This window comes from Bufo gargarizans, chromosome 2 (genome assembly GCF_014858855.1).
Source record: "Bufo gargarizans isolate SCDJY-AF-19 chromosome 2, ASM1485885v1, whole genome shotgun sequence".
Taxonomy (NCBI): domain Eukaryota; kingdom Metazoa; phylum Chordata; class Amphibia; order Anura; family Bufonidae; genus Bufo; species Bufo gargarizans.
In genome coordinates, this window is record NC_058081.1 from 181,552,697 (window position 1) to 181,572,270 (window position 19,574).

The 19,574-nt window shown below is 44.0% G+C and overlaps 2 protein-coding genes across 3 annotated transcripts in view; one reads left to right on the plus strand and one right to left on the minus strand.

Moving 5' to 3' along the window:
* FAN1 (FANCD2 and FANCI associated nuclease 1) overlaps positions 1 to 2,689 on the minus strand; it is a 30,356-nt gene extending 27,667 nt beyond the window's left edge. Inside the window, exon 1 of one of the 2 annotated variants that reach the window (XM_044279741.1) lies at positions 2,667 to 2,689. The gene's annotated coding sequence lies outside the window, so the exon portion shown is untranslated. Of the gene's footprint in view, positions 1 to 2,572 lie in introns of both variants that reach the window. The other variant, XM_044279740.1, reaches the window with a different exon arrangement.
* A 243-nt stretch (positions 2,690 to 2,932) lies between these two features.
* Positions 2,933 to 17,795, plus strand: MPHOSPH10 (M-phase phosphoprotein 10). Its single transcript, XM_044283315.1, has 11 exons — positions 2,933 to 3,061; positions 4,425 to 5,121; positions 6,850 to 6,995; positions 7,151 to 7,376; positions 7,577 to 7,718; positions 12,846 to 12,913; positions 13,096 to 13,233; positions 13,401 to 13,511; positions 15,601 to 15,708; positions 15,869 to 16,099; positions 16,871 to 17,795. The coding sequence occupies exons 1-11, from the start codon at positions 2,988 to 2,990 to the stop codon at positions 17,015 to 17,017; spliced, it is 2,088 nt and encodes a 695-aa protein (XP_044139250.1). The 5' UTR covers positions 2,933 to 2,987; the 3' UTR covers positions 17,018 to 17,795.
* The last annotated feature ends 1,779 nt before the right edge of the window (positions 17,796 to 19,574 follow it).

Genomic DNA, 19,574 nt, shown 5'->3' on the forward strand with positions numbered 1-19,574 from the left:
TATGGTTGTAATTAATAGCAAAGCATGTAGACAAGCTGTAGAGAGACGTGGAACAGTGGTTTTGAAGCGTCACTGCTGTTATATTCTACTGATCAGCAAACGTCCCACTGGTCACAAAGGTGAGAAATGTTTTTCGGGAGCCAAACTCCCTTAAGCACCAAAGAAAATTCTCTAGAACTATTTTATCTCATGGATTGTAAGCTCTTGTAAGCAGGGCCTTCATTCCTCGTTTTAACTGTTGAGTTGTGTGTTGCTATGTTATTTAGGACTCTGTTTGTACATGAACCGCCTGATTGTAAAGCGGTTCATGTACAATATAGCACAATATATTGGTGCTATATAAATGATTATTAGCACATATAGCAAATGTGGTGCCAATATTCAAAAAGGGTCCAAAAACAGAGGCTGAAAACTAGAGGCCGCTAAGTCTGTCGTGGGTAAACTGAAGGTTTTCTGAGAGATGCTATCTTAGAGCATCTCAACGGAAATAAGCAAATAACGCCATATCAGCATGGCTTCCTGAGGGATCGGTCAAGGCAAACTAATGTAATCAGTTTCTATGAGGAGCTAAGTTCTAGACTTGACAGCGGCGAATCAATGGATGTTGTATATCTGGACTTCTCCAAAGCATTTGACACTGTACCACATTAAAAGTTAGTATATCTGTATGTGGGTAAGTAACTGGCTCAGTGATAGAAAACAGAGGGTGGTTTAACGGTACACACTCAGATTGGGTCACTGTCACTAGTGGGGTACCTCAGGGGTCAGTATTGGGCCCTATTATCTTCAATATATTTATTAATGATCTTGTAGAAGGCTTGCACAATAAAATATCTATTTTTGCAGATGACACTAAACTGTGTAAAGTACTGAAGAGGACAGTATACTACTACAGAGGGGTCTGGATAGATTAGAGGCTTGGGCAGATAAGGTTTAACACTGACAAATGTAAGGTTATGCACATGGGAAGGAATAATGCAAGTCACCCATACTTATTAAATGGTAAAACACTCGGTAACACTGACATGGAAAAGGATCTAGGAATTTTAATAAACAGCAAACTAAGCTGCAAAAAACCAGTGTCGGGCAGCTGCTGCCAAGGCCAATAAGATAATGGGTTGCATCAAAAGGGGCATAGATGCCCGTGATGAGAACATAGTCCTGCTACTTTACAAATCTCTAGTCAGAACACACATGGAGTACTGTGTACAGTTCTGGGCCCCAGTGAACAAGGTAGACATAGCAGAGCTGCAGAAGGTCCGGAGGAGGGCAACCAAAGTAAAAACTGGAATGGGGCAACTACAGTACCTTGAAAGATTATCAAAATTAGGGCTATTCACTTTAGAAAAAAGACGACTGAGGGGAGATCTAATTACTATGTATAAATATATCAGGGGTCAGTACAGAGATCTATCCCATCATCTATTTATCCCCAGGAGTGTGACTGTGACGAGGGGACATCCTCTGCATCTGGAGGAAAGAAGGTTTGTACAGAAACATAGAAGAGGATTCTTTACGGTAAGAGCAGTGAGACTATGGAACTCTCTGCCTGAGGAGGCTGGTGATGGTGAGTACAATAAAGGAATTCAAGAGGGGCCTGGATGTATTTCTGGAGTGTAATAATATTACAGGCTATAGCTACTAGAGAGGGGTCGTTGATCCAGGGAGTTATTCTGATTGCCTGATTGGAGTCGGGAAGGAATTTTTATTCCCCTAAAGTAGGGAAAATTGGCTTCTACCTCACAGGTTTTTTTTTTTTGCCTTCCTCTGGATCAACTTGCAGGATGACAGGCCGAACTGGATGGACAAATGTCTTTTTTCAGCCTTATGTACTATGTTACTATGTTAGTAATTGTTTGCAATTTCACGTTTTCTGTTTCTCCACATTGAAATTTTCTCCTGTTTTTGAATTGCCTGTTGCTCTCGACCATCACTGAAAGTTGAATGTTGCTCATAACATACAAAAGGTTGAGGAGTTCCGGTCTAGTAGGACACAAGTTGTGCTCAATGTACTCTGCAACTTGGTGTGCCTTTGAAAAGTGCCACCTTTCCAAAACTATGGATAAACGTTCCCCAGTGTGTGGTGGTCTAAGCAAAGAACTGAAGTGACGTAGGCCTCTCAGCCAGATGAGGTGCTGGCTTATTTAATATCCGATTCATGTCTCAAGGCTTATTTAAAGGGTTGAACCTGAATACCCTTTTCTTTGAAGTGAAACCAGTCACTCATCTATAGGGGCTGTCCAACTATGGTGGTCCTCTGAAGATCAGCTGATCACAGATTGTCCAGCTCCTGGTACCACTAGTAGCAAGTGTTCAGGATCTGCACCGCGCCCCTGCAGGACACATGCAGTATTACACATTACATTACAAACTGATAATGTAATGTACAAATATCCCAGGTCCCCCACGATGGCGCAAAATACACTATCGGCAGATAGTAAATTCCAGTTCTAAACCCCTAGATTCATTTATTTGTGTATACCTTTAAGGTACTGATGGCCAAAAAACCTCACACCCATGACAGAAACTACGCTCCAGACACCAAGTCCCCAAAATGCCCCCCTCCACTTACCCAGGGCATTATAACAGCTGCTGGATAAAATGTACAGCCAGAAAGAATACACGTGTAATAGGACAGAACGGGAGGAGCTGGCGCCAGAGTTTACCTGTCACATTACATGGTCGCCGCCATCTTGGATCCAAAGTTCAAACAAAGCTTTATGTAAACGGACAAAATGGTATACATTAAAGAAACGAAACGAAATAATAGCTAAGGTAAATAGAGATGGATAAAGGACGCGGAGTATACCCTGTTTCCAAAAATTGTGAAAGAAATAAGAAACAGCAGGTGGGGAGGGGGGCAGCGTAAAAGTTTACATAGGAACCTTTCTACTCTGTTACAGTTTCCGGCCAGAAAGTTGTTGTCCGTGCACATCCGGCGACGCGTTGCCCATGTGAGAGCTGGATATAGCGCTGTGCAGTGGGAGATGGCAGAGCTGCTGAGGCCGAGGCTGTGGCAGTGCCTGGAGTCAGTGGATGCCCATCCGGAGAAGCTGCTGAGGTAAGTTCACACTGACTGACACATGCTGGGTGTAGAGGGATGCATGTACAGAAGCATCGGGTGCAGCTCCGCAGTCTGAGCCATCACTGTGGGCAGACCCTTCCCCTGCAGCAGACATGGGGGGAGATTTATCAAAACCAGATTAGTTTCCCATAGCAACCAATCAGATTCCACCTTACATTTTCCAAAGGAGCTGTGAAAAATGAAAGGTGGAATCTGATTGGTTACTATGGGAAACTAAGTCAGTTCTACTTTACACCAGTTTTGATAAATCTCCCCCATGGCGTTTACCCAGTGCCCATGTAAATGAAGGGATAACCATCAGACATGGGCACTGTGCATCTGTCAGCCAGCGCATGCTCTTTGCCGCTGCTCTCCGCTGTCTCTTACAGGAGTGTTCTAGTACAAGGGCCACCTTCTGTAATGTTCATAGGGCAATGGTGGCGAACCTATGGCACAGCACTCAGAGCCCTGCCCACCTGCACCCTGGAAAAAGTCTATGGCGTACCAATATGCCGTAGACTTTTCCTGCCATCATCAGCGCAGGGCGCACTATGAACAGCACAGGCAGCGCACTGAATGCAGGCAGGTTATTATAGCCAAGTGATAAAGTACATGGAAGATATACTATATTGTACTGTAGTATTCAGGTTACATTGCCATGTTGGCACTTTGTGATAAATAAGTGGGTCTTGGGTTGCAATTTGGGCACTTGGCCACTAGAAGGTTCGCCATCACTGCTCTAGGGGGTTGTCTTATAGGGGTATTCTCGTAGCAGACACTTATAGCATAGTCATGTGAGGTGTCATAAATGTCAGACCTGTGGGAATGGAGGTCCACATGACAGCATTTGTAGTGGCGTGTCAGCAGTAATTTGATTGTGGGGGTCTGGCGGTCTTACTGTGTGATCAAGTAATCAGCTATGTGCCAACACAAACAGTAGGAGGACGCTGTCCTTATGGCTCTTTTACCAGGCGGACACAGCAGGCAATTATTAGGAATGCGCCATTTGTTCCTGATAATTGCCTGCCTGAGCAGCAGCCGCCTGCACTGTATGGGCACTAGCAATCTCCACAAAGAATCGTTGTTTCTGCGCTGCGTTTGCTCAGAATACCCCTCCCCGATCATTGCCACCAGTGTCAACCTGTGTAAAGGGACTTAGTCACAGGGATCTGTGTTATGTCACAGCCAAGGAAGAGACCATAAAATGGAGCAGTGCAATGGCATATCAGCACATCCTTCACGATACAGCTACATTTTGGTTGGAAATGTTCTTTAATGGGTTTGGGCAATGCAGCTGGATCACTTCTAGTACCTTACTCCAGATCTCTGATTTCAATTTAAATTTTTCTTTTACGTTTAGTGTTCAAGCGGGCCTGGCTTCTGACTTTACAACTTTAACCAAAGCTCTGTATGACCTGCATAAAGCTGAAGGTGCTTTTAAGCTGGGAAGTCCTCTGAGTACACTGGTTATTAAAAACTTTGATGAAGAGCAGATTTGGCAGCAGCTGGAGCTTCAGAACAATGCAGTTCTCGGCCACTTCAAGAAGGCGGTCACCCAGACCGTGAAGGACAAGGACCTTTATATTTTCCAACAGTTGGAAGAGGAAGAAGACAGTGAGGAGGAGGAGGAAGAAGATGATGATGTATCTGAGATTGACCAGGAGAAAGAAGTTTCAGAAGATCCCCAAAAAAACGCTGAGGATCATGAAGATAAAGGAAGAAATGGTAAATTACCACTTGCTAAAAAATGTAAAAAGGCCACTGTGGAAAGGTACAGCGATGATGACTCGGATATGGACTTTGACATTGACAAACTGGAAAGAGAACAGAAGAAACCCAGTCAGAAAGCTGCAAAAAGACCCACTGAAAAATCCATAGTGGATGACAAGTTCTTTAAGTTGTCGGAAATGGAAGCCTTTTTGGAGGCAGCTGAGAAAGAAGATGATGGGAAGAAAGAAGAAGATGATGATGACGAGGAGGTGGATTATTTTGAAGATATTGAATCATATGATGACGAAGATGACGATGAAGAGGTTCAGATCCAGAAAACAAGAAAGGTAAATTATCTTCATACAGTTTGTTGCATTTCAAATGATGTTTTGATGGTCTACAAGCGAACTGAAATGCTGGAACCCTTGGCTCTGTAAAGGGCTTGTGGTAAGATTTAAACGTATCCCCTATCCACAGAGTAATGTCTGAGTGGTAGAAAGGTTATGTAGCCCCCTGGATAAATGGAGCAGTGGTCTGACCGGGATAGCTGAGCTTTGTACGCTTTTATTTACTTCAGTCCAATGGAGATGAATGTTGTGGCAACATGCCTGCTCCACTGCTGCGCCATTCATGTGGGGTTGGACCTACCGGTCAGACATGTATCCTCCCCCTTTAAGATTTCCTTCACACGCAAAAAAAAATATCTCATAGTTTGTTTTGTATTTCAATATTGTTTTACAGCAAACATCTGGTGGAAAAAACACCAGTAAAAACACTGCAAGAAAAGCACACTTTTTCTTAGAACCAAGAGGTTGAGGCCAACACTGTCTAGTTCAGTGTTTCCCAACCAGTGTGCCTCCAGCTGTTGCAAAACTACAACTCCCAGCATGCCCGGACAGCCTTTGGGGCTAGTTCACACTTCAGTGATTGTGATCCAAAATCAGGTGTGGGTCTAAACAGAACAGGAGCAGATCTTCCCATTATACCTTATCTCTGTGTAGCCTCCACTTCTGGTTTGGGCTCCAACCATGAGTGAAATCACTGAAGTGTTAACTAGGCCTTAGGATAAATCCAGTCTGGTGGGGTGTAGTCACATTCTGCCCTGCAGCTGTCAGATTTTCTATTTCATGGGGCATATCTGAGAGAAAGCAGACTTTCACTCGGTGCTCTGTATGTCTAAAGTTACTTATTAAAGGGGTTTTCCTGGACTTATTTATGACCAGTAGTGTTGAGAGAACTTGTGTTTTAAGTTTGGCGTCTAGGGTTCATACACTTCTATTGTGACAGAATGCAATACGGAAAGCCTGGTATAGGCCTCTGTGGTGCATACCGTCATAGAATTCCGTAATGGTCCGTGGTGGCGGAATCCATAACGGGATTCTCCCATAACTAGAGACTTATCCTAATTGATCGGCAAGGATTTGTCTCTTGGAGGGGTGCCAGGAAATTGATCTTTTCTGATCGGATATGGATGACATAACCTAATAATTGGTCAGCTGTTTTCCTAAGTGCCTTTGTCCACTGTGTGGTGACTATTCCTGATTACTGACTTGCTGCTTCCATCCTCATTCAGAACAGCAGATTGCCGGGAATCAGACCTCCACCAATCTGATTATGAGGACCTGTCCTTAGAATAGGTCATCATTAGGTTTTGGAAAACCCCTTTAATAAGCAGCATGTTCCAAATACTCACACAAAGGCCATTTCAAGAGTGGTGTGTCCTTGCCCTTAGTCAGATGGCACTCAATCATGTGTGGAATTAATGGGCATATAACCAACTTAACAGTGATGCAATAGCACGTTATTTACGAAGAAGCGACAACCCATTTAACCCCCAGCACACCATGCTGAGAATGCTTTGCCTCTCCATCAGGGAAGATTACAGAAACATCTTGCTTTATCCTCCATTGATTTATTGTTGTCACAATGGTCAATTGATGGCAAATAATTTGGATGCTTTGGTGGCCATTTTCTCATGCATATGGCCTCCTTTAGATGTCAGTTGTATTGCAGATTATTGTTCTCCTAGAAAGCTAGCCATTTGCTGGAATTAAAGAGTTCTCACTATTTTCCAGGATGCTAAAAGTTCCAGAAACCTTCAATACAAAGATTTCTTTGATCCTGTTGACGAGGATGGAATAGAACGACATCGGAGTGGTCAGGAAGATGATGACCCTCAAGATGATGCAGAAGAAATGGAGGAAGATGACATGGTTGACAAGTAAGAATTTTGTGGTCCCTATTTGTTAGGGAAGTTACTTTGTCATTTGCCCCTCCAGTAGTGCATCGCTGTGCCGTGGCAGTATAAGAAACCGTCAGTGGGGTGATTTTGAGGGGTTCCTTTGTCTAAGTTCTGAGTTTGATTTCCACATACAGTGATGTTGGTGAAGAGGAGGATGCTGAAGATGATGATGAGGAGTATGTAATGGAAGAAACAGAGGAGAGTGAAAAAGCCAAGGAAGCTTTCAAGCGGGTGACATTTGATCTGTCTGATGGTAGTGAAGGAGAAGATGTTTCTGATATACTTGGTGGTAAAAAGAAGGGTGGACAACTTCAGGAACCAAATGAATTGAAATCATCCTTTGAAAAGAGGGAACAGAAGGTCAGTGTGATAACTACTATAATGTGGTGCCCCTATGGACCGTAATCTTAACATAACATGAGTTTTAGTCAGGCAATGGAGACAGCCAAGGTCACGGATGGTTGGTTGGATTTGAGATTAGATGGGTAGATGGATATTAGATATGTAGTACAATCGTACTCCCATGACCTGTTCTGCTGTCATGTATGTTTGCTCTACAGATGGCTGAGAAGATTCAAACTTTGCAAAAACAAATGTTGGAAGAGAAATCTTGGCAATTGACTGGGGAGGTGACTGCACAGAAGCGGCCAGAGAACAGTCTTCTATCAGAGTCCTTGGTTTTTGACCACGCTGCCAGGATGGGTAAAGACTGGGAGGGATTTATCATCTGCGATGTCTTTAATGTGTTTTATGTCTGTCTTTGCTTTGGGAGGTTTCTCCAAATTTAGGAAAAGGCACACAGTAATAATGTATTTGGTGGAAGTGCAATGTGGTGTACGCCCAAGTGTGTAAAAATACACCAGGGGGTTGCCTGACATGGAGATGTGACTTTTTTTAAAATGTCGCACGTAATAAATGAGACCTAGGCCCAGTTCACACTTTAGTTATTTGGTGAGTTATTTCCATCCGTTATTGTGAGCCAAAACCAGATCTTTCCATTACACCTTATCTCTGAGAAGGCTTCACTACTGATTGTGGCTCACAATAACTGACCAAATAACTGAAGTGTGAACTTGTCCATAAAAGGTGTTCTCATCTGCAATCCTGACATACTTTTCACTCCAATTCTAATAGTGATGGATCACAAAGTGTCACAAAAATATATGCATCACAGGGCTCCAGATGGCGACCAAAATGGTCGCCAATGCGACTTAGAATTTACAAATGGCGACAAGACTTTTTAGTCTTGTCGCCATTTGCGACTAGACCCTCCGCGGCAGCTCTGCAGTAGAACAGGAGCTGATAGTTCTCTGCCCCGCCGCCAATGTTCTTCTCAGTCTGTCAGTGAGCCAGGGAGGGGAGGGGCTGTTAGGAGTGTAATCTGATTCTAGAGTGGAAGCTGCTTCTGCCAGCCCCTCCCCTCCCCGCCCACCAACCAATCAGAGCTGAGGCAAGGCAAGCAGTAGCAGCTCTGAGTCACTGACAAGTACAGGGAGGCTAAGAATCGAATGAGTCACAGGTGAAAAGAACTAAAGATCCGACTTAGGCCTCTTTCACACTTGCGTTGTCCGGATCCGGCGTGTACTCCACTTGCCGGAATTACACGCCGGATCCGGAAAAACGCAAGTGTACTGAAAGCATTTGAAGACGGCTCCGTCTTCAAAATGCTTTCAGTGTTACTATGGCACCCAGGACGCTATTAAAGTCCTGGTTGCCATAGTAGTAGTGGGGAGTGGGGGAGCAGTATACTTACCATCCGTGCGGCTCCCGGGGCGCTCCAGAATGACGTCAGAGCGCCCCATGCGCATGGATCATGTGATCCATGCGATCACGTCATCCATGCGCCTGGGGCGCCCTGACGTCACTCTGGAGCGCCCCGGGAGCCGCACGGACTGTAAGTATGCTGCTCCCCCGCTCCCCGCTACACTTTACCATGGCTGCCGGGACTTTAGCGTCCCGGCAGCCATGGTAACCATTGAGAAAAAGCTAAACGTCGTCGCATCCGGCAATGCGCCGAAACGACGTTTAGCTTAAGGCCGGATCAATGCCTTTCAATGGGCATTCATTCCGGATCCGGCCTTGCGGCAAGTGTTCCGGATTTTTGGCCGGAGCAAAAAGCGCAGCATGCTGCGCTATTTGCTGCGGCCAAAAAACGTTCCGTTCCGGAACGGAAGACATCCTGATGCATCCTGAAGGACGGACTGTCCATTCAGAATGCATTAGGATAATCCTGATCAGTATTCTTCCGGCATAGAGCCCCGACGACGGAACTCTATGCCGGAAGACTATAACGCAGGTGTGAAAGAGCCCTTAGTGACTCATTCGATTCTTTCTTAGACTCCCTGTACAGTGTGCCCCCCCCCCCCCCAACACCCCAGTATAAGAAACATTGGTGGCACAGTGTGCCCCCCCAACACCCCAGTATAAGAATCATTGGTGGCACAGTGTGCCCCCCCCCCCCAACACCCCAGTATAAGAAACATTGGTGGCACAGTGGGAAGTGCCAATGAGGGTTAAAAAATTATTTTAAAAAATTAACTCTCCTCCTCCTGTTCTTTCTTCAGGACCTGTGGTGATGTCACTGAGCTCATCACATGGTCCATTACCATGGTGATGAATCATGTGATGAGCACAGTGATGTCACCACAGGTCCTTTGACAGGTCCTGAAGAAAGAACAGGAGACGATCAATTGGAGGAGGTGAGTTAATTTTTTATTTATTTTTTTAACCCTCATTGGCACTGCCCACTGCGCCAATGTTCATTATATTGGGGGGGTGGGGGGTGCACTGCGCCACCAATTTTTATTATATCGGGGGGGGGGCGCACTGCGCCACCAATTTTTATTATATTGAGGGGGGGCACACTGCACCACCAATGTTTATTATACTGGGGGGGTGGGGGTGCACACTGCGCCACCAATGTTTATTATATTGAGGGGGGCACACTGCGCCACCAATGTTTATTATACTGGGGTGTTGGGGGGGGGGGGTGCGCACTGCACCACCAATGTTTATTATATTGAGGGGGGCACACTGCGCCACCAATGTTTATTATATTGGGGTGTTGGGGGGGTGCGCACTGCGCCACCAATGTTTATTATATTGGGGAGCACACTGCACCACCAATGTTTCTTATATTGGGGGGGGCGCACTGCGCCACCAATGTTTATTATATTGGGGAGCACACTGCGCCACCAATGTTTCTTATATTGGGGGGGAGCACACTGCGCCACCAATGTTTCTTATATTGGGGGGGAGCACACTGCGCCACCAATGTTTCTTATATTGGGGGGGCGCACTGCGCCACCAATGTTTATTATATTGGGGAGCACACTGCGCCACCAATGTTTATTATATTGGGGAGCACACTGCGCCACCAATGTTTCTTATACTGGGGTGTTGGGGGGCGGGACTGCGCCACCAATGTTTATTATATTGACCTACTATGCATTCTGTATTAAAGAATGCTATTATTTTCCCTTAGAACCATGTTATAAGGGAAAATAATACAGTGAATAGACTTTCATCCTAGCAACCATGAGTGAAAATCGCACCGCATCCGCACTTGCTTGCGATTTTCACGCAGCCCCATTAGCTTCTATGGGGCCTGCGTTGCGTGAAAAACGCACAACATAGAGCATGCTGCGATTTTCACGCAACGCACAAGTGATGTGTGAAAATCACCCCTCATGTGCACAGCCCCATAGAAGTGAATGGGTCCGGATTTAGTGCGGGTGCATTCCGGTATTTTGAATGCCAGATCCGGCACTAATACATTCCTATGGGAAAAAATGCCGGATCCGGCATTCAGGCAAATCTTCAGTTTTTTTTCGCTGGAGATATAACCGTAGCATGCTGCAGTTTTATCTTTTGCCTGATCAGTCAAAATGACTGAACTGAAGACATCCTGATGCATCCTGAACGGATTACTCTCCATTCAGAATGCATGGTGATAAGCCTGATCAGTTCTTTTCCGATATTGAGCCCCTGTGACGGAACTCTATGCCGGAAAAGAAAAACACTAGTGTGAAAGTACCCTAAAATATTAAGTTTAAATCCCCCCTTTCCCAATTTTACATATAAAATATATAAAGAACAAATAAACATATTACATAGCGCTGTCCAAACTATTAAATTGTTAAAAAATATCTCCTATGCGGTGAGCATTCGCCATTTTTTAGTCACCTTGTCACCCCAAAAAATAGGATAGGACTGTTCTATTATGGGCCGAACATTTCATAATATGCGAAATGCACGCGGCTTTTTTTTTTTTTGCGCGGTATTGAGTATCGCAATACTTTATGGTGACGAAAGCTAATCAAAATTTTGGTATCAAAACAACCCTATGCCGATCTGATCGGCGTAGCGTTGTCACAATACCAAAATTTTGATTCGGTTTCGATTTGGCGACTAAATTTTTCAGTTCAGGAGCCAATGGCTACCAGGTATTTTTTTTGGTCTGGAGCACCATCAATTGCAGCATTTTTATGCCATATAACTGGTGTAACAGATTTAATAAATGTCGAAAAGAGAGAACCTAGGTTTTCTGATCTGACAAAATGGAATCTGATTTCGTCCCTGCACATATGGATGTGTTCATGATCCCATTTGAGAGACTACCCTATAGTACATCTAAACCAGACAATCCCTTTAATGTTGCATTTACACAAGCACATGTTTCACGTATTATCCATCCATGTTACTTGTGTGTGTCATGGCCCAACTGCAGGTTTAACTGACCTGAACTCACAGCATCATAGAGTCCCTTGGTAACATGGAAGGATAACACGTCTAGTATACGCATGAATCTAGCCACGGTTTGTAAGTAAAATGCACCAAATTTATTAGGCTCCATTCACACATGAATATGGGGACTCATTGGCATGTGCTGGAGCTGTTAGAACCTAGCAGCAGAAACTGAAATCTGTACCTATAAGCAAGGGTAGATTTGCGGTAGGGGTGGGCGATATAGGCGATATGTGATATAAATCTGTGCCACGATATGGATTTTTAGCATATCGCCTATATCGCCGGACCGTGATATGATCGCGCTCTCTGCGCGCACCATGTTCTCCTGAGCCGGCACAGTGGAGAAGGACCACCAATGAGAAAAGAGTAGGAGAAGGGGCGGGACTGACAGTAAATCATTGAGTTTTCACGATCTCAGTGAGCTCGTGAAAACTCGAATTCAATGGTATATTTTAACCCCCAGGCGTTCCCATGGTGACAGGGATGCTTGCCTGGGGGTTAGAATATACAGGGCCACGCCGCTCACAGTAGAACATTTAAAAACTAATCAGTAACTTTAATCATCGCTGATCTCTTTACTGGATACCTTACTCTGTCTTAGCTCCGGTAACAGCAGGCAGTGCGAGCGGGCGGCGCTCACTCACTGGCTTGACGCGCCTGCTCCTCCCACTAGGCGGCGCAGGCGCCGTGACGTCAGTGAGTGAGCGCCGCCCGCCCGCACTGCCTGCTGTTACCGGAGCTAAGACAGAGTAAGGTATCCAGTAAAGAGATCAGCGATGATTAAAGTTACTGTTGAGTTTATAAATGTGCTCCTGTGAGCGTCGGGGAGGGGGATTTGCCTTTTGTGCCATTCTGTGCATTAAATTTTAATATGCTGGGCCCATCGTCTCTTCGCCCACTTTTGTGAAGTTCCTGGAGGATTGAAAAGTCAGACATTGCTTACGGCAGTATTCAGGCCTTTTTATTGTCAATATGCTGGTGCAGATATGTTGATGAATTCCCCCCATAGTGTAAAAGCCCGGTCTTCTGTATTCATAAATAAGTGGACCGGCCTACAACAATTTTATCATTCTGTTGTAGCACCCGTCATTACTGAAGAGACCACACTTCAAATGGAAGACATCATCAAGCAAAGAATAAAAGATCAGGTAGGTGACCGCATTATTTGAGCTGATTAAAACAAATGGATGGATTAAAATTCACATCTGAATAACATTGGCTTTATAGTCAGAAAATGTAACATTTCTTCACTTTTTTTGCTGCCTGGAAACAATCACCAAGCAGGTCAGCTGCTGCATTTTTCTTATGCTTTTACTACTTGTTTTCCAAGGTGTGGGATGACGTGGTGCGCAAAGAGAAGCCAAAGGAGGATGCCTTTGAGTACAAGAAGCGACTCACCTTGGACCATGATAAGAGCAAACAGAGTCTGGCTGAAATTTATGAACAGGAGTATCTGAAACTCAACCAGGTATCGCACATGTCGTCCAGATGCTGAAAATGTATATTTGGGATCACAGTAGGAGCAAGAACTAGAAATGTTTTGCCGCTTTTCCTTGCTGTGATCCATACTTGTTTTTATGGATACTGACGGGAAGAAGTGGAAGCTGCTGCTGATCGTGTTCCATTTTGTTGTAGAAAAAAACTGAGGAAGAGGAAAACCCAAAGCACGTGGAAATCCAGAAGTTAATGGACAACCTCTTCCTGAAGCTAGATGCTTTATCAAACTTCCATTTTACACCCAAACCGGTACTGATGTTATTTGTTTCCTTCTCTAATATCTCGGCTCAGTTAGTCGCCGATATGATAAGAAAATCACGTTTAGAACGCGTAAGATAAGTAACCAGGGAGGATCTGGTGTTGGCTTTTAGCAATGCGCAGTACTTAACAGTGAAGCCAATATATATTTATACTGCAAGTAAAAGGGGGTCAGTCAGCACATCCCAATGGTGCGCGTTGCCATGGCTAAATACACATAAAAATGCAATGCAACAGCATTCTGCAAACATAACATAAATGTCATAATAATAATAAATGTTCTAATGTTAATCCTACGCCTATTTAGTAAATTTGAGATTCTTAGCAAATATATTTTGTACAGAATTATTTGCCCGTCTGCCAAACGTCAAGGCGACCTCTGTAAGACGGAAACCTAACACTAAACTCTACCTGTTATGACCTAAGAATCTCAAATTCTCTTATTTACTAAATAAGCGTCGGATTAACATTAGAACATTTATTTTATGACATTTATGTACTTTATTTGGTTTGCAGAATGCAAGGTAAACGAGTGGCTCTACAGCCTGCCAGCAGCGATCATTTTTTTTTAACTTATTAAAACCCCTGATCACCCCCCCCCTGTCATTGATCACCCCTCTGTAAGGCTCCATTCAGACGTCCGTATGTGTTTTGTGGATCCACGGATCCGCAAAACACGGACACCGGCAATGTGCTTTCCGCATTTTGCGGATCCGCACATTGCCAGAACTATATAGAAAATGCCTTTTCTTGTCCGCAATTGCAGACAAGAATAGGACATGTTCTATATGCTCTACAAAAAACGCAGTGTTCGTCTGATCTTGTGCGCACACTTGCGTTCAGTCCGCCCCACACTTGCGTTCAGCAGCGCTATAAAAAGATCACTTTTGAGGGGCATGGTGAGTTCGAAGATTTTTTTTTTTTTGGCACAAGTTAGCAGAATTTTTTTTTCTTTTTTCTTTTTTTACAAAGTCTAACTTGTGACAAAAAATAAAATCTTACATGAACTCACCATACCCCTCACGGAATCCAAATGCGTAATTTTTTTTTTGACATTTATATTCCAGACTTTTTCTCACACTTTAGGGCCCCTAAAATGCCAGGGCAGTATAAATACCCCACAAGTGACCCCATTTTGGAAAGAAGACACCCCAAGGTATTTCGTGAGGGGCATAGTGAGTTCATGTAAAATTTTATTTTTTCTCACAAGTTAGTGGAATGAGACTTTGTAAGAGAAAAAAAAAAAATCATTTTCCGCTAACGTGTGCCAAAAACAAAAAAAAAAATATTCTAGGAACTCTCCATGCCCCTCACAGAGTACCTTGGGGTGTCTTCTTTCCAAAATGGGGTCACTTGTGGGGTATTTATACTGCCCTGGCATTTTAGGGGCCCTAAAGCGTGAGAAGAAGTCTGGAATCCAAATATCTAAAAATGCCCTCCTAAAAGGAATTTGGGCCCCTTTGCGCATCTAGGCTGCAAAAGTGTCACATATGTGGTATCGCCTGCAATACTGCCATGTAAAACTGCTAGGTACTCTTTAATTTTCTGTGGTAATTATTTACCATATTGCGATCACTTTCTATAGGAAGCTTTATACAGCACACAAATGGATTGGCATTGAAGGACAACCACTTAATTAAAAAATGGATTTGTACATATTTTCATGCCGCCATTTCAAGCTATTTCCACAGGATAGGTGATGTGTCTGGTCACTGGGGGGGATTCACCTAGTGGGACCCCCACTGATAGTGCTGTTGACTATCTTTGAGTCCCATAGACTGAGTGGATTGTCAGCATGCATACACGGTGGCTGCCCCCTACTTCTCACAACCTTGTCCCGTAGGGATAAGCTATGGATTTTCTAGGGCTCAAACAACGGCCTGGTTGTGCATACACAAGTACAGCACCATGTCCTTGTGGGTGCCAGTGCGGAGTCCTGCAGCACTTCAAGTCCCCACAAATTAAACTTAGCCTAACTTGAGGATTCATGTTTAAGCCATGGAATACTCGCTAAGACATTCGTTTTTCTTCTGTCCTATTTCTTAATTGCACTGATGACCTTTGTCTTTCTTACTTTCAGGTGGTTGCAGAAATTAAAGTGGTTTCCAATCTCCCTGCAATTAGCGTGGAGGAGGTGGCGCCAGTAGGAGCGAGTGAGGCGGCTCTCTTGGCTCCAGAGGAGATTAAAGTAAGGCTTTCTGGTTTAGAAATCTCTGGTTTACCAGAACATCTTGTATCTTCTGCCTAGACCCTGGTAATGTTCAGAATCATGTTTCAGCACTCTGTGTATTTCCTGGGATTTAATAATCTGCTAGGTATCATCTGACAAATGCCTTCCTATTTCACAGGAAAAGAACAAAGCTGGAGACATTAAGACAAATGCTGAAAAGACGGCCACGGACAAGAAGCGTGAGCGGAGAAAGAAGAAGGTCATAAAGAGGATGAAAATAAAAGAAAGGGAGAAGAGGCAGAAGCTGTCAGAAAAGAGGAACGAGGAAAAGGGAAAGAAACAGATCAAGAGAGAGGCAGAAGCCAGTCTGAAGAAGCTCACCAAGGAAGGAAAAGCCACGTTACTGAAGGTAATATAGCACTGCTCAGAATACACACAATATATAGTAAATTGATGATCGACCATGGATGGACTGGGTTCACACACTCCTCTTGTCCAGCAAAAAAGACAGAAACGTACAAAAAGCTGATTTTGTATGAATTCTTTGTGCCTCAGTAAAGTGAATGGATCTGTTGCGGTATACATCGGAATACGTTTTTCGAGTAATGAATACGCAAAGGCTACTGCAGAATTAAAACACACTGACCCACATTTACTGAACTGAGTGTGTAAAGTTCTCCAAAATGTGTCGCATATAGACTTGGATAAATTATCTGTGCCTAGCCAGACAAGGGGGTGTGGCTTCATGGGAAGGGTGTGACCTAGTATGGTCTGCTGTGCGCCAAAATTGTGCCACAATTCTGGCATAAAATTCTGTATTAAGCCAACTAATAGGTGGTGTAAAATTAGAGCAAAGTCTCTAGCCATGCACCAGACTTCTCATCCTGCATGAGTCCCTGTGATAAATCTGATGTGTGTCCATCTATAGCAGGGATTCTCAACCTGTGGCCCTCCAGCTGTTGCAAAACTACAACTCCTAGCTTGCCCTAGTAGCTGTAGGCCATCCAGGCATGCTGGGAGTTGTCGTTTTGCAACAGCTGGAGAGCCACAGGTTGGGCACCCCTGATCTATAGGATTAGTAAATCTGCTTCAGTGTGAATCCAGCCTAAGTGGGTTTTGATCCACACGATACAACAGTCTCCTAGAATTTCTGATGTAAACGTCCTCTCTTCTGTCACAGGATGAAGGCAAGGGTAAGGCCTTGAAGTCTTCTCAGGCATTCTTCTCCCAGCTGCAGGATCAAGTTAAATTACAGATGAAAGGTGTCAAGGCTGCACAGAAGAAACCAAAGAAGAATGAACTTTCCGCCCATAAACTCAAGCTATAGCCAATGTTCATCATCTCTCCTTGGACTGTCATATTTATGTTGGTTCAGAAGCTATAAGTTGTCAGCAATGGAGAGGTTCCCGTTTCTACCTTTTTGTAAAAATAAAACTTCCCAGGTTGTATGAACAGGTTGACGTCGGTTAGTACCTCAGGCGATTTCTGCTGCCCGATCAGACAGTAGGAGAGAAGCTGAGCTCTGGGATAGGCTTATAGAATCTGAAGCAGGATTTCTGAGTAAATCCTGCTTTAAATCACATACACCTTAATGGGGACAGGGGAGGAAGCCGCTGCCAAACACCTCTGCAGGCAGCTTATCTCCTAAGTATTAATGGGTCAGCCGGTGAAATTCAATATGGCTATTCTTTCCTGACGTCATCTGTCACTGGGCTCCCATACTGAAGATGGTTGGCCAAAAATGTCAGATTCAGCTGACTTTTCACATCTGGATAGGGGCTGCTAGGAAAGACACCGAGCCCTGATTATTTCACCAACACAGGGTAATTGGCAGCTTTTCCTGCATCAATGTGGATATAGGGTGGCAATAATCCTATGTGGGCATGGAAATCAGGATGCCAACTGTCTCCCCTAGGAGTCCTGTCAGGATTTACTGACGTAAGCTTCTATATCACAGAGCTCCGCTTCTCTCCCCCTGTCATCTGCTACTCTTGGGGCAGCAGAGAGCACCTGACGGGTTTACTTTATCTCCACATTTCTTAAGAAAAAAAACTGTTCATATCTTCAAACTGATATACAATAAAAACTGTAGTAAATGAAAAAAAGAGTTGTAACACCCAAAAATTTTAACTTTTGATTAAGCTTTTTAGCAATTAATACCTATTAAGGGCTCATGCATACGACCGTTGGATGTTTTGCGCTCCGTAAATTGCGGATCTGCAAAACACAGATACCGGCCATGAGCAGCCCCTGATAGAACAGTTCTATACTTATCCGTAATGCGGACAGTAATAGGACATGTTCTATTTTTTAGCGCAACAGACATACAGAAATGGAATGCAGAGTAATTTCCGTTTTTTAGCAGCCCCATTGAAGTAAATCATTCCGTCACCTCCACAATGTGAGGATGAGGGATCGCTATTGCCATCTCTTGTTCTCATACAGCTGCATGGTTTCCAGGCAGCAGATCGCTGTTTAGACGGCACCATCTGCTGCCCAGAAACAATAATTTACCAGCAAGCACTAACGACAGTTTCACCCAATGAACGAGCGAAACGCTTGTTAATCGGGTGAAACAGCCGTTAGTCCTTGTTGGTAAATTAGCTGCACCTTTAGGCTACATGCACACGAACGTTGATTGTTTCAGTGATCGTTCTGTTTTTTTTTGCGGATAGGATGCAGACCTATGTATTTCAATGGGTCTGCAGAAAACGCGTGTGCTGTCCACATCAGTATGTCCATTCCGTAGCCCCGCAAAAAAAATTGAACATGTCCTATTCTTGTCTGTTTTTAGGCATTGTTACAATGGATCCGCAAAAAAAAAAAACTGATGGCATACTGGTGTCATCCCTTTTTAATTTTTGCGGACTGCAAAACACATATGGTCGTGTGCATGTAGCCTTAGACAGGCAGATTGTCAGGAACAAGCGTTTGCAGGAAAGTTAATTCCCTATAATCTCCCCGAATATCGCCCCGTCTAAATCCACCTTTAGTCGCACCACACCACCTAAAAATAAAAGGCATAACTGACATGTACAGGTCCTTCTAAAAAAAAATTAGCATATTGTGATAAAGTTCATTATTTTCTGTAATGTACTGATAAACATTAGACTTTCATATATTTTAGATTCATTACACACCAACTGAGGTAGTTCAAGCCTTTTATCGTTTAATATTGATGATTTTGGCATACAGCTCATGAAAACCCAAATTTCCTATCTAAAAAAATTAGCATATTTCATCCGACCAATAAAAGAAAAGTATTTTTAATGCAAAAAAGTCAACCTTCAAATAATTATGTTCAGTTATGCACTCAATACTTGGTTGGGAATCCTTTTGCAGAAATGACTGCTTCAATGCGGCGTGGCATGGAGGCAATCAGCCTGTGGCACTGCTGAGGTGTTATGGAGGCCCAGGATGCTTCGATAGCGGCCTTAAGCTCATCCAGAGTGTTGGGTCTTGCGTCTCTCAACTTTCTCTTCCCAATATCCCACAGATTCTCTATGGGGTTCAGGTCAGGAGAGTTGGAAGGCCAATTGAGCACAGTAATACCATGGTCAGTAAACCATTTACCAGTGGTTTTGGCACTGTGAGCAGGTGCCAGGTCGTGCTGAAAAATGAAATCTTCATCTCCATAAAGCTTTTCAGCAGATGGAAGCATGAAGTGCTCTAAAATTTCCTGATAGCTAGCTGCATTGACCCTGCCCTTGATAAAACACAGTGGACCAACACCAGCAGCTGACATGGCACCCCAGACCATCACTGACTGTGGGTACTTGACACTGGACTTCAGGCATTTTGGCATTTCCCTCTCCCCAGTCTTCCTCCAGACTCTGGCACCTTGATTTCCGAATGACATGCAACAGTCCAGTGCTGCTTCTCTG

Coding starts and splice junctions, on each gene's coding strand:
- MPHOSPH10 (XM_044283315.1), top strand. CDS start 2,988: ATGGCAGAGCTGCTGAGGCCGAGGCTGTGGCAGTGCCTGGAGTCAGTG. Junction 12,914..13,095: donor AGCAAAGAATAAAAGATCAG/GTAGGTGACCGC, acceptor TTGTTTTCCAAG/GTGTGGGATGACGTGGTGCG. Junction 13,234..13,400: donor AGTATCTGAAACTCAACCAG/GTATCGCACATG, acceptor ATTTTGTTGTAG/AAAAAAACTGAGGAAGAGGA.